General features: G+C 39.5%; 2 protein-coding genes across 3 annotated transcripts in view; one reads left to right on the top strand and one right to left on the bottom strand.

Annotated features, from left to right (window-relative positions):
* Positions 1 to 15,369, top strand: part of Prkg1 (protein kinase cGMP-dependent 1) — a 1,175,688-nt gene that overhangs the window by 663,283 nt on the left and 497,036 nt on the right. The gene's annotated exons all lie outside the window — the stretch shown is intronic.
* On the bottom strand, positions 6,272 to 9,874 carry Cstf2t (cleavage stimulation factor subunit 2 tau variant). The gene has a single exon (XM_021651955.2). It carries the CDS (start codon positions 9,788 to 9,790, stop codon positions 7,862 to 7,864), a length of 1,929 nt encoding a protein of 642 aa, XP_021507630.1. The 5' UTR covers positions 9,791 to 9,874; the 3' UTR covers positions 6,272 to 7,861.

The raw sequence follows: 15,369 nt of genomic DNA, 5'->3' as shown, positions 1-15,369 counted from the left end.
CACATCAGTTCTGTTTTACTGTAAGTTCACACCCTAATTGTGCTATTTTTATACTATCGATAAGACATAGGAATATTGATATAAGTATAAAAGGTTATTTCTATGAAAACCTAAGAAAAATTAGGTTAAAAATAAATGTTACATTTTTCCAGGGACAAGATTACTTTTTAAATACTTTAGCAGAGGGTGACAGCACAAGCTTTTAATCCTAGCACCCAGGAGGCAGAGACAGGCAAATGGAGCTGTGAGTTTGGAGGCCAGCCTGGTCTACAGAGTGAAGTCCAGGACAGCCAGGGCTACATAGTAAGGCCCTGTCTCAAAACCAACTCCCTCCCCTCCCCCAAAAATTGCTTTAAACATATTTGGCTAACTATTTGAACCTTTGAATCTATTTGTTCTTCAATTCAATTGAAAGGAAATTTAGATTTTTCACAAATCACATAGAGCCTTCAATTTTCTCAGGAATTTTCAGATAACGAATAAAAAACATCCTCAGGAAATCTTAGGCTTGGTACAGCTAATCATCAGAGTTCCATCTCCACAGGAATCACCCAGCTTGTCACCTTCCTGGTCCTCCTCCCTCCCACTCTCCCTGGGATTAAATGCTCAAGAAAATGGCATGTGTTCTAATCTCTCCCTAATTAAAGCAGTCCCTGAACCAGCGTGTGTATCACCTGGGAGCCTGTTAGAGATAGAGAATCTCGCCTTGCACCCAAGACCTGCTGAGTCAGAATTTAATTTTAATAACGTTTCCTGGGACCCACAGCCAAAAGTTTCCTTGGCGAAACACTGCCTAAAAGTAATTTTAAAATAATAAAATTGAAAACAGAGTACCTTAAAGACTATTACTAGGAGAACTAGGAGAATGTGTTAATGTACTCAGTAACACAGAAAATCAAGTGGTAGGGGAGGATACTACCCGGGCTGGGGACTAGACAGAGGGAACACTTCATCTAGAACAAGTGAGCACATGAACAGAAATTCTGTTTGTTTATGATAATCATGTGAACACTTGCCGTGATGAAAAAAAAAATCATAAAATGCCACAGCTGAAGTTGCTTTCGGAAGACACCTGAGTTTACTTAGCGAATGTAAGTGAGCCTTCATTTCTCTCCTGAGCAGAGGGGAAGTTACATAAAAATTGATGGAAATAATACATTTATATTTTAGTATATGTTATCAACCTGAAACACTGCACATGAAACATTGCTATAGACATGTTGTGCTTCCTTGGGATGGATAACACCTTTCATAAGAATTATGTCATAATATCTTTTTTTTTTTTCACTGCAGCAAGTCTTGTTGGTAAGATAAACTACTCTCAGAATGTTGACCAAGTTACCATATGACACTTAACTTTGGTAAATACCTCTTCCTGGGAGCTGAGGAATTTTCTCATACCTTAAGGCAGTGGGAGGACTTTTTTTTAAAAAAAATAATTTATTTAATTTTATGTGCATTAGTGTGACGGTGTCAGATCCCTTGGAACTGGAGTTACAGTCAGTTTTGAGCTGCCATGTGGGTGTTGGGAATTGAACCCGGGTCCTTTAGAAGGACAGACAGTACTCTTAACCACTGAGCCATCTCTCCAGCCACCAGGAGAAGGATTCTCAAAAGTATAAGGTCATTTTGCTTACGATTCAGTGAGAATTAACCTGTGACAAAAGTCTGCTGCAAAACCAACTGGCAACTGCAGTAAGTATTCTGAAGTAACAAAAGGAGAGGGCCGGGAGAACTAGAACTACTGAAAGATCTGCCTAGTACCAGAAATAGTCTCCAAACTCTATGCTGTAATCTATGCCTTTCAAGGTAATCGTTGAATCTTATAGAATTAAGGGTATAAATTAACCAAACCAACATTTGGAATTTAAGCAAATTAGGGTTTCGATTTTTCTCAAAGTTGACATTGAGTTTAAGTGGTTGAACTTAAAACGTTTCCAGCAAATGACTGAAGTAAACATTCTCTGTGTTTACCTAGACCTATTTCTATGACTATATAACACATCTGTGGGTGGAGACAGGGTCTTTGAACTTGCTCTGGCCTTGAACTCAGAGATCTGACTGCCTAGTGTTTGGATTAAAGGTGTGCACCTCCACGGCACAGCTTCATATGCGCGCAGTATAGTAATAAAGTTAATGGATGTCTGGGGACCAACACAGGTGAGATAATGGTAATATAGGAATAACTAGTAACTCATTGATGGCAGTCATCAAGTTTCATGTATGCATAAATCAGTACGCTCTGGAAAAGGATGGAAAAATACTGTCAAATATTTAAATGGTGGTCAGAGAAGGTAACTGTTCTTGACAAATCAAAAAGAAAGAAAGGGAGTCAGCAAGATGGTTCAGATGGTAAAGGCACTTGCCACCAAGACTGACTGTTTGATCCCCGGTTTTCATATGGTAGAAGGGAAACAACTCCCACTGGTTGTCCTCTGACTTCTACATGTTTATACACACACACACACACAAATTGTGATGAAAATCAAACAAAGACATGAAATAAAAAACAACAAAGAATTGGAGATGGAAAAGACTATTTAAGAGTATGTTTCGTCTAGGATTTCAGCAATGTGCAAGAAATACACACACAAATAAATGTAAAAATATTTTTTAAACAGAATAAAGGTTTTTGGGGGTCAATATTTATTAAAAGTTCAAAAAGTTTATGAGAACAATATGTCCTAATTGGACAGGCCTTGTGGGAATTTCTTTGGCCAGTATACAAAATCTCCATATTAACAATTTGCCATCTTGTTGTTGGGTTTGGCTTGTTTTGGGCTATTTTGTTCATTGTTTTTACAGGAATACCCTTAATAAACCACTTGCCAAACAACTTTTCTTATTTCATATTGGCCAAATTAGACACTAATGATTAAAATGGACTCTAACAGCCATGTATTTCCACAAAAGAACAGCTGTAAGTCACAGTATTACAGGGGTCAGTTGGCAGTCTTATAACCGCATGAATCAAAGAAGTTGGCTCTGTTGCAAAGTTGGAAAAACATATACATTCAAAATAAAAAGGTTTGAGAAAATCGAGCTAGTCAGCGTAAAACCTGTGTGCAGGTTCAATTGGCCGGCAGGCCACCAATGCAACAGTTCTTGCCTGAAGATATTGAAGGACATTTTTTTTGGTAATAAACTTAATAACTATTTTAGAAGTTTCAACAATATATTTTCTCTGTTGTTGAAAACAAGATGGGCCGGGTGATGGTGGCACGTATCTGTAATCCCAGCACTCCAGGAGGCCGATGGTTCTCTGTGAGTTTGAGGCCAGCCTGGTCTACAAAGGAAGTCTAGGATGACCAAGGCTGCACAGAGAAACTGTCTCAAAAAACAGAACAAAACAAAACAAAAAGAAAAAAGAAAAGGTGGGATGGAGACCTTTTCCTCTCACACCTGACTAAAGATGAAATCATTTTAGGCATAGGTTTAAAGAAAAGTAAATTCTAGTAGGCCATTAATTCTGTTTCTATCTGCCAATATTTACAGTCATGCTGTATGCTACTATTGATTTAACATGTGAGAAAATGTGATACCTAGGACATAAAGTATTATTTTATGAATGTTAATGCGCTATGCAAAGCCGATAAAGTCCCATTACCTTAACTCAACTGTGCTATTTTTTTAAATTGATACACATTTCAAGTTCTATTACAGCTAATGCTTAAGACAAAGGGAATTGAAAACTGAGTTATTGCAAATTAATTTTTTTTTTCTGAAGGAGATTAATTTGGAACCTTTTCATTAATGCCTGGAAGCTTGTAAATGGATTCTGAAATCGGTACAAGTTGCTTCAGTTAACTGCAGGCAGTAAGGTTTGGAGGTATGCATTCAGAGGTGTGTGTAAAATGTTTTTTTATACACTTTCGTAGATATTTCATATCATGACAGAATTCTGGTTAAAATGGCTGATTAAGTAAGAGAGACATAGTAGTTTTGAAGAAACTTCATTTCTCAGTGTCCGAAAGATTATCCATTCTACTTGTTTGTTTTTCAAGACAGGGTTTTCTCTATGTAGTCTTGCTTGTCCTAGACTCAGTTTGTAGACCAGGCTGGCCTTGAACTCACAGGGATCTGCCTGCCTCTGCCTCCATTCTACTTCTAAGGCAGACCAAAAATCATTAACCCAGCAGATTAAAAAAACAAAAAACTGTTTTTGACATTAAGTTCATACCAAATATCTATAAATATTATATAAACTGAATCAAACAAAATTATTTATAGTCAAAGATTTAGTGTTTTATTCCACCCACTGAATATTGTACCTACCTTTAGGCCTTAACTCAGGTCAGTTATAAAGAAATGTTTTTCTATGCAGCTGATAACCACTTGGGTACTCTCTCCATAGCATTTACTAAGTAAATATCTAGTGTCTTTCTATTTACTTTTTGATAGTGTGACTTTGTCTCAAAATGTAAGAGTTTCAAATAAGGAAGCTTTTTAGTGTGTAAATACACACAGAAAAACATAACCAAGTATTATTAGATCTAAAATATAGAAGCATATCATACATCAATACTACATACCTATTAACTGTATCTGCAGCTTTAATATATTAATAATTTCAATATAAATCACTTCTTGGCTGTATTCTTGATAAATACCCTATGAAAGAAACATATTTCAACTGGAGAAGTCTGTTTAGAGATTAACTGAGGAAATAAAGCAGAGGCGGACATTCTCTGTGAGGACTCAGATGTGATGGCTGTCTTAGTCCTGTCACAGTAGGTGGCTGCTAGTAATTGCCCTAAGACCTCATTAGACCTAAGAGAAAAGCCTGATACACCAAAGAAAAAGAGGTTTGTAGGCGTTCTTAATGTCCCATCACAGTATGAAAAAGCAAGCTTTGCCAGCTGTGATACATTTAAAAAGCTGTTTTTCTAACACTAAAATTCCAGTCATAAAACAATCTCACTTAGATTAGGCCACCTTCCCCGGACCTGACATCACTGTATACTTTATATGCAAAATTGAAAGCTCTAGAAAAGCACATTTTCGAAAGAATCATCAGTATTAGGGGAAGAAAAAGGCTATTGTGAAGGCACTAGTGAAATTCAATCATTATATAATCCCCCAAAACATGTACTGCTTGAGAACAGACTCCAAAGAAACCTTGGTAATCAGTATTACATCCCATCACCTTGAGCCAGCACAAAGAACAAATTTGTGTATCACCTATAGTTTGAATTATTCTCCTATAAATGAATTAAGGCCTGTTATTTTCTCAATACCAGAATCCTTAAGTAGTTCATTAGAAATGAGGAACTATTTTGTTTATCTTTTCACAGTAAAGGTGATTGCTTTTTACTTGGGATTATTCTAAAGGTTTTTGAGATGGGGGCTAACGTGGCCCTGGGTAGCCACAACTCCTCACATAGCCAAGGATGACCCTCAACTCCTTATTCTCCTGCCTCCACCTCCCTTTGGAAATCACAGGTGCTTTCTTCTAATTTGTATCTTAATGCAAACTGCTGTTATAATTCATTTTGTGATGAATCTCAGTCCTTTGGGGATAAACATGGTCTTAATGAGATTTTTTTCAACTAAAACTGGATATTTTACCCTTTATTTTTATATTAGTTTATTCACTTTGTATCCCAGCTGCAGACGCCTCCCTCGTCCTCCCTTCATTTCCTCCCATGCCCCTCCCCCAGTCCACTGAAATGGGAGGTCCTCCTCCCCTTCCATCTGACCCTAGCAAAATATTTTACCCTTCTTTTTTAACTGCTTCTTTTACTGTAGTGCATACAAGAATGAGTAATGCCCTTCCCACATCCCCTATCTGCTATCTACTTTAAGTCCAAGTTGGGGGCTGTGGCTGAATTGAACACAGTACTTTGCAGTACAAATGCTGTCAGTGCTTAGGAAACCTGAAAGGGCCAGGTATGGTGGTGCACCCCTGTAATCCCAGCACTTGGGAGGCAGAAGCAGGCGAATCTCTGTGAGTTTGAGGCCAGCCTGGTCTCCAAAGCGAATCCTGAACAGACAAGGCTACACAGAGAAACCCCATCTCAAAAAACAAAAAGGAAACCTGAAAGGTGTTCCTAGGACACAGCGCTCCAAAGGAAACACCATGTCTGATGTGGGCGGTATCACACTGGAGTGGCAGTGTTTTCATGGGATTCCACCTTTTGAACTACATATACAATAATTAAAGGTACATCCACCAATTTCCTTGTTTTTACTTTTTTCATTGTATATATGCATGTATGTATCTCTTAAAAAGATATTTCCCAATGTATTAAATGAAATTAAACATACAAAATACATTATACAACCTTTTTATTTAATCTTCATTAAACAATGCAGAGATTTTTCTTATAACAAAGACTGTAAGAAGTTTGGGGTTAGCAACTACAATTTCAAAAGATACAGGCAAATGGAATTAGAATTTGCACAAAGGTAAAGTACACTACTCAACTCTAGCATAGGGGAGGACCAGGAAAACACAGAAAGCTTAACACTAGCACAAAAAAACTAAACTGAAGGAGAATGGCCTAGGGATGGAAACTTCTACACTTAAAATGTATGAATTTTGCGAGGGGAAAACAAACCCTCAGGTCAGCTCTCTCCCTTCAATCTGTGGCTGGCTGTTTATTTTCCTACAGAGGAAGGTCACTTGGTCAAGTGGGAACTTGTGCTTGTTTCTGCTCATTAACTGGATAGGATACAATGTCACATACTTAAAGCTGAAGAATAAGATGGTAACTCTAAAGATTTCACATTCCTTATTTTAAAAAATATCTCATAGGAATGAAGAAATAAAATATTAAGTTAACTGAGCAGAGTTGTCAGTCTACTTGGGCCTCAGTTCTAGTACGATGATGACATGAGTTTATGAAAGTAATCAAACTATAAGACACATCAAAATGTGAAGACAGAGTCTTAACTTCTGATTCCTGCCAACCAAATGGATTGCATCTGTGTGTGGATAGTGATTTAAAGAACCTGGGAGCTTTACTGAATAAAACCTCCATTACCCAACAAAGTCTAACCCCATGTTTAACTGATTCTTACAGATGATGTGAGAAAATCAGTCACAACCAGACTTGGAGCTTAGGAATTTTTTTGAGAAATGTATTGAGATTACTTGAGTCTCACCAGAGACTTGGTAAATCAGTTGACACTACAACTAGCCTACAATATCACCACAGATGGGATCAGGCAAAAATACTAATGGTCTCAAAAAAGTCAGATAAATGAAGAATTATCTTTTTACAGACAACAGTGCTTTTAAAAACCAACCCCACTGCTACAAATTTTACCATACACTGTTAGCTCTAATAGTTCAAAATAATACCAAAATAACTAAAGTGGCAACCTTAATACAATACTCTAATGCTTCCAAAATAGAATTATTATTTTGGTTTACAAAAAAAAAAGTTCTCTTAACATTCTGACATTCAGTTCAATATACAACCAAAAAAATCTCTAAACTTTCTTAGTTCAGCGATACTGCAACAGGCCACTTTCACTTTTTGTGTAGTTCTCACAGATCACTCAATATTTTAAAAATGTAGTTAACCAAATGCAAACGTTACTTTTGCTGTATTTTCCTCATATCCTTATTTGGTATGCTGTACTCACTTTCTGGGTACCCAGCAGAGCAACAGTGACAACGTGAGCCAACCCACTCCCTCCAACTCCCACCCTCAAAATATCAAAAAAAAAAAAAAAAAAAAAAAGAAAGAAAGAAAGAAAACAGAAAGCAAAGACTAGAAATAAGACAAAAGTCTAGGGAGAAGGAAACTTTAAACCATTAAAGTATCCAAACACAGACGGCAGCTTTTTGCACCCACTTCATGCCACAGAACAAACTGAAGGAATAACTACATACTTCCTCATTGAAAACCTTTCAAGAAGCACCAGTGGATTTCTGGATTTGTTCCTTTAAAATCAAGATGCTCTGCCTTTGCTCAGGGGGCAGCATGGCAATCTGGTCTGCGGTCAGCTGCAGAACCTGCATGATCAGAGCTGCCTTTTCTTGATCTTGCGGAGTTACCTGGCTTTGCCCAGGACTAAAACTGCTAGGCTGGCCTCCACCTTGCTTACTTGATCCTTGCATGCCTGCTCCCTGCATCCCTCCCTGCATGCCCGCTCCCTGCATCCCTCCTTGCATGCCTCCTCCCTGCATTCCTCCACCTTGTATACCTGCTCCCTGCATTCCTGCTCCTTGTATTCCTGCCCCCTGCATTCCTCCTCCTTGTATACCTGCCCCCTGCAAACCTGCTCCTTGTATACCTGGCCCCTGCATGCCACCTCCAGGATTCCCCACTCCTGCAATGTTTGGAACCTGTCTAGGTCCCTGAGGGCCACCTGCCCCCATATTAATGGGGCCAGGACCCTGGATTCCACCAGTCATTGGACCTCTGGAATTAGGGCCAGGGCCCCTCATCTCCAGTCCTCTTGCGTCCATGCCTCTTGCTTCCATTCCTCTGGTTTCCATCGCACACGTCTCCATTCTTCTCTCCATTCCTCGTGGCTCCAAGACCTCAGTTTCCATAGGCCGCGGCTCCATCCCTCGAGACTCTCTACCTCCTCTACCATCCATAGGTAGACCTCTTTGATCTATCATGGGTCCTCTGGGCTCTCCAATTAGCATTCTGGGATCCGCTGCTAATGGCCCTCCTCTCATATCATGCGATGAAGGGCCACGGCTGTCATGACCATGGTGCATGGGAGGACCCTGATGAGGTGGTCCCATATAACCTCTGGGTTCGACTTCTCCAGTAACGGAGAGCAAAGTCCCTCCACGTGGGTCATTTGGAGCATCTCCCAGTAGTCCTCGAGGAGGAATGCCACCAGAAGGCATGGGTCCACGAGGTATTGGAGGTCTCGGATCTGACATCTGCATTTGTCCTCGCTCTAAGGGCACTGGACCAACCACTGGCATGCCAACTTGTGGCTGCATTGCTCCTCCAGGAGTTAACGAACCAGGTCCGGGTCCAGGTACTGCGGCTGGTATTGGCCCTGGAGCGGGAATTCCTCCCTGGATAGAAGTCTGCATCAGAGGAGGAATGTCCTTCACGGGTCTTCTTGGCAAATGCTGAGGCTGAGGGGCTGGAGGATTCTGTTGGTTCAGCATAACGTTAGGTCCTGGGCAGAGCCCAGGGGCAGGACCGGGGCCAGCGCCAGGACCAGCGCCAGGGCCAGGTCCAGAGACAGGCTGAGATTTGCCCGGGATCAGTGGCGTGACATGTATCTTACGATGCAAAATTTTCAGTGCGATCTCTGGATCCATGATTCTCATCACCACTTGTGCCTGCAGCAGAGCGTACGCCAACTGTGGGTTCTGAAGCAGCATGTTGCGAGCTTCCTGGTGGCTGTTTTGGACACACAACTTCATTTGCTTCATCAGTTCAAACATCTGCTCTGGGGGCAGACTGGCGACTGCTCTAGTAATAGATTCTGGAGCGTCTTCCGGATCAATAGGGTCCCCATAGGGTGAGTCAATGATGGGCGCTGCCGGGCCCAAGCTCTTTAACTCCTCCTTGTTCTTTTCACTGGCAGCATTGTCCACCCGAAGCGCTCTCCCGCTAAATTCTCGTCCATTGAGGTTCCGCATGGCACTAAGCGCTGTCTCCTGGTCTTGGTACTCGCAGAAGCCATAACCCTTGGGCTTTCCGGTCTCTCTATCATAGACGAGACGGAAACTGACAACTGAACCAACCTCCGAGAAAATGTCCTTTAGCTGCTCCTCTGTCGCCTCATACGGGATGTTCCCCACGAACACCGAGCGCAGTGATCGATCCATGGCTGGGTCTCTCACCGCCAAACTCGACATGATGCCGGCCGAGCATGCAGGGGACAGCGAATTCGTCCAAGAGTCGTCCTCTAGCGAACCACACTTCCGCTATGTAACGGAAGCAGAAGCCAAGGTCCGGACAGAAACCTTTCCGCTATGAATCTATAGTTCCGCTAGGCAGCAGAAACTGCTTCCTGAGACCGGACTAATTTATCTAGCGCCTTCCGTCCCCGGCCGCCCGCTTTACTGTCCGCCCCTGGTTACTGATGACGTCATTCTTTTCCACGATCCTATTGGCCGAATTTCCACGGCGACCCGCCCCCCTCTTCCTGCCTTTCCCGGATGCATTAGAACTGACCTCATTAAACATGGCCGATCGAGCTTCACGGTGGTCTGAGGCGGTATCCGCCTCCCTGGATGAGGGGGTCGGTTTTCTTTGCGTTCCACGGGCGGGAAACCGCCAACCGAAAGCTGATCCGAGGCCTAGTGTTTTAATTTCGACACGTGTGTTTTCACAGCTGCTTCCGTTCAGTATAAGATGTTTGAAATATTTAACATTATATCCCAGATTGTGAGGTAAAAAAATACATCTGTCACTTAAAATTAAAACACCTCCTTAAAAACATTAAAAAAATAAAAAACGCCCAGGAAGATAAACTAGAACTTCTGTCAGCTGCAGCCCCGTCCTTAAGCCATCTATGGCTCGTTGAAACTGTTCTTAGGATTTTCTAGGTTTTTCTCCACCTGAGCAGGCTGTTGCTGTGGTCCTTCCGCCTAAACCTTACGAATCGACTTTAATACTAAATTGGAATTAACTAAAAAGATTGGTTTCAGAGTATGGAGCTATCAAATTTTAGTTAACTGTTATTGTACACATTTAGGTAGTTGTGGTTTTTTATTTTTTATATTTCTGGTTTATGGTTTTGCTTTGTTTTGTTTTTTTAACAAACTCTCTTTGTGGTCCTGGCTGGCCTGGAACTCACAGAGATCCTCTATCTGCCTCTGCCTTCCAAGTGCTGGGATTAAAGGAGTGTGCCACCACACCCAGCTAAATTCAATTTTCCGTGTTCTTCTAGCTCTAGTTCAAGGACTATGAAGAATTTCTGAACACAAGCTAGTGTCCAACTGTAAATTCTTGTACTTGAGACAGTAGGCAGAAGGAATTCTGTTTACAAAACTTGAATAAGAAATTGATTTTAGTAAAATATTATTAATAAAATAAAATGTAAATATAAAATGTAAATATAAAAGATATTATTAATAATATAGCTAAAAATTCTTTTTACAACCTAGACTGTCAACAAAATGTTGACAATTGAAGAGAGAGCAAGGTCCTCAGTACTGCAGATCTCTGAATTCAAGGCCAGCTGGTGTTTTACATAGAGATCATTCCTTTTTTTTTTTTCTTTTTAAATACATCTAGTTTGTATGTACGCGAGTATGTGTGTGTGTGTGTGTGTGTGTGTGTGTGTGTGTGTGCTTGTATGACTTACAGCTGTGGATTATATAGATCAAAGGATGACTTGCAGGAGTGGATTCTTTCCTTCTACTCTTTGATCAAACCTAATACAGAAGGACAAGTACCTTCATCCACTGCGCAGTCCCACCTGCTCTGGGTTTTAGAAGATGAATTTTAAGTTTCTTATTTTTAAATTAATCCCAGCATAATAAAACCAGTGTTCACTTAGGCTAATGAAAAGCCTTTAATTAATTAGGCATGGAGTTCTGTTCCATAATAAAATGTTATTAATTCTGAATAAAAAAGCATTGCCAGTTAAAATTTAGTATTGTAATTGATGTACTCTCTATATAAAGTACATTCAGGATTTTGAAGACTAAGTGCAAGAAATATACATTAAAAAGAGCCTCACCAGTTTTATATTTTCAGTAGTGCCTTTTATATCACCAATACATAATTTTCATAGTTTTAACTTGGGAAAAAAATCCCTTTGTGTCATGGTTTATATTTTGAAGAAAACCATAAATGGTATGGTATTCTTATATTCAGTTGTCAATTTATTCAATAAATCAAGGTATCTAGTGTATTAAAATTAGTTTTGTTGTTTTAACACAAGGCCCCTCTACAGCCCAGGTTGGCCTGGAATTCATTGTGTATCTACATACAAACTGTCTTTAAATTTGCAATCCCCTTGCTTCTGCCCCGGTATGCTGGGATTAGAAATAAGCACCATAAGCCTTGCCTTTACCTGACTGATTGTCAAATAAAAACAAACCAATCAATCAAATATCTGAGGCCTATGAGTTGTTTAAAGACAGTAAAACATTAAATAAAATATTCACCATAAACTTGGAGGCTCACACGTTTAATCCCAGCACTTCAGACACTCCCAGTACAGCCTGATCTACATATCTAATTCCAGGCTAGTCTTGGAAACACAGTGAGACTCTCAACACTTTAATAACCGTTTTCACTTTTAAAGACTATCAGCTTAGTCCATTGTAGAAACAGTTTTTAAACCCTTACTCTAAAGTTGCCTTGGGCAACTAAGAAAATTAATGACTTAACAAAAAAAATGTGTCTTCAACAAACAGGATTGACCAACTAAATCACTCAAACCTCTGACAGTTTTGACAAAAATGTGGTATTTACAGCAGGTGTAGTCACAGAAGCCTGTAATTACCAGCACTTGGGAGTCTAAGACAGGCTGAGGCTCATTGTGAGTTCAAGGAAAGTGTAGGCTATATACCAAGTTGCAGGCCAAACTGGAATGCATTTATTTTCCCGTTTTCTCCACAAATGATTTTCAGCTATTTCCAGAAATCAAATGTTACATAAAATTATAAAACTGTAGTCTTTATGAGACCGTAAAAGATCTTAAAACATTAAATAAAAGATTCACCATAAACTGGGCATGGTGGCTCATACTTTTAACTCCAACACTTGAGATATTCCCAGGACAGCCTGGTCTACATATCTAGTTTCAGGCTAGTCATGGAAACACAGTGAGACCTTCAAAAAAATAAATTTAAAAAGGATTCACTATAGATTAAGTAGATAAGATCTAGACATATTCTTAGCATATTTTGAAGAGTGTAAGGCACTTTTTACCCTTCATGCTGAGAATCAATGTGAGGATCTCAAGTCTCCCATGCAGTTATAATTCCAGATCTGTCCCTGGGGACATTTTTTTTATTTGTCTTGGTCTCTCATGAATAACCAAAACACTCCACAAAGTTTTTCCTGGTCCTTACCCCTTCCTGTAGGTTAAAAATAATTGTTTCCCTTGGATGCAGGCAAATTCCTCATCTGGACCTTTCTGTTGACAATAATTCACCTGTTGTTCTTTCTTCTTTTAGTTGAATTGTGCTTTTGCATCTATAAAATCACTCAAGAAAATATGTAGGTCTTTTTATCCATTGACCATCTGCCGCATATTTCTCATTCCATAAATATCTTTCCAGGCACTGTCAGTACAGCAGTGTGAAAACCAATCTGTTAGAACACATTCTCTGCATGAGCTTTGTGTACTTTTATATCAAACTCACCAGTAAATAAACACTTTAAAAATGAAAGGTTTCCTGCCCCTCATATCAGAAACACAGAACTCTGTTTTGCTGAGGCCTGAAGGTAATTTTAATGCAGGTCAAAGTTGAAGAACTATTTTGCTGCAATGATACAATCATACCATAAATATATACATGATATATTGACATGTATAGATAAGCTTTTGTTTTGTTGTTGTTATTGTTTTTTTTGTTTTTTTTTTTTCCACCGGCATATCCTAAGCACCTAGGGTGAAGCTTAAGGGTGGAGTTCCTGTTATTTCATTTCTTGAGTGAATGATTCAAAGTGTCTTTGGAGTTTGAGAATTAACAAGACATTTAACCTGGAAAGAAACTGGTGACATTAAATAGCACAGTCCAAATTGTAACGGTTTACTGCCAGGATGCCTGTTATTTTATTCCTAGCTCAATGATAAATCTTCCAGGACACTATTTTTAAGAATTAGATACATGAAGAGCTATCTAGAAATGGAATAAAGCAATCTAGAAAGATATAGATTCCTAAAGAAGGCTTTCTGGTAGAAATGGTATCGAGGGATGGTTCACAATCTCTTGTAGTTAAATAGAACTTGAAGCGATTCAGACAGCAGCTACAACTGGCCAAGCTATGAGACTAGGACTTTTTTTTTTTTTTAATGACCTAGAGGCAAGTTAAGATGGCCGGTGATCATGTGATGGGACAAATCATAAAAGTTCTGGAAATTAAATTTACGAGAACAGTCATGATAGTAAAGTCAGTAGGCTTCATTGTTCATCCTGAAAAGAAAAGAAAAGAAAAGAAAAGAAAAGAAAAGAAAAGAAAAGAAAAGAAAAGTGCCTAATAGCAGAGGCTTAATTAGGAACACCAATCACATCACATTAGCTTTCTAGCTGAGCTAGTCAATCCTTTTCACCTAAGTGTGGCATCTGGCCTTCCTACATACCGACCTCCAGCATGTGGCTTCGTTTCATCTCTCATCACTTTGTGCACTTTTCTTTGGCTGACTTCTAAGTGTCATTTTTCGTTGGGTGCAGTCTTTGCTTTTCTACCCTCCTGGCTTCTGCCCATACTGCCCCTCTCTTCAGGATGCCTCCTTTTCCCACTTCATTACATTTACGTTCTTGTTTTTCAACGTTCACCTCAAAGTTTTTTTTTTTTTTAATAAAAGCGACAGTATGAGCTTGGTGGCCGTATAGTAGAAGTGTCTGGGTTAGGCAGTGGTAGTATTTTGATTTACACTTAATTGGAATTAGGTCCAGAGATGTTAATGAGTTTGTCTAACTAGCAAAGGCAACAATTTTACACATGCTGCGTCAATCAAGAAATCAAGCTTGAAAATGATCATTCTATTCAACAGATGACCCACATATACACAGTAAGAGGCAAAGCAACGTCCTGAAACCAGGTCTCTTGAAATTAAGCTTCCTATTGATCAATTAGTCTAGTAGTCATGGGTTACCGAGGCCTGGACACAGCCTCCGTTGGCCTTTTTCCTGATTACCTTGGAGTGTTACTAATTGCAATTTTGACATGATGGTCAGTGCTATGGCAACAGATGGGCTGTAAATATAAAGACGGAATCAGCTGAGAAAAATGTTTCCTTTTTTCATTCGATAGGGCCAACATCAAACCTCAAATTAGGCTTTTTTTTTTTTAAATCATGCAGTCACATAGGTAATGAATTCATTTCTATAAAAGAGCCTGGAGATCTCAGATCCCAAATTAAGCTGCTCTGAGACATATTTCCTCCCCATTTGTAATACATTAATATGAATAGAACATAGAAGGAAGTAAATAGTAAATGCCATTTACTTATGATTCACTTTTGCTGGCAAGAAAAACACTATGTAAATTTTGACAGTCTGAGAGTATACCACTGCAAGGCTGTAAGTGGAGACAAACGTTGTGTAGCCCTTTGTATTGATAGGTTAAGAAAATAAGGCATAAGGAAGGGAAAGCCCTGGACCAGAATTAACTGTCAGCTTACGGACATCATTTGTAATGGGGTCTAGATCTTCAGTCTATGTCAGGCAAACAATGTTTACAGGGAGTAGGATGAGGGGGGTTAGACTTCAGACTCATCTTAGACTTGGGCTGACAAGAGATCATACAG

The sequence above is a fragment of the Meriones unguiculatus genome, chromosome 1 (genome assembly GCF_030254825.1).
Source record: "Meriones unguiculatus strain TT.TT164.6M chromosome 1, Bangor_MerUng_6.1, whole genome shotgun sequence".
In the NCBI taxonomy this organism is placed as follows: Eukaryota; Metazoa; Chordata; class Mammalia; order Rodentia; family Muridae; genus Meriones; species Meriones unguiculatus.
Note: the sequence above shows the minus strand (reverse complement) of the source record. Positions and strands in the feature narration are given on the sequence as shown.

What these genes read in the sequence shown, in the direction of transcription:
- Cstf2t (XM_021651955.2), bottom strand. Translation starts at nt 9,790, where the DNA reads ATGTCGAGTTTGGCGGTGAGAGACCCAGCCATGGATCGATCACTGCGC.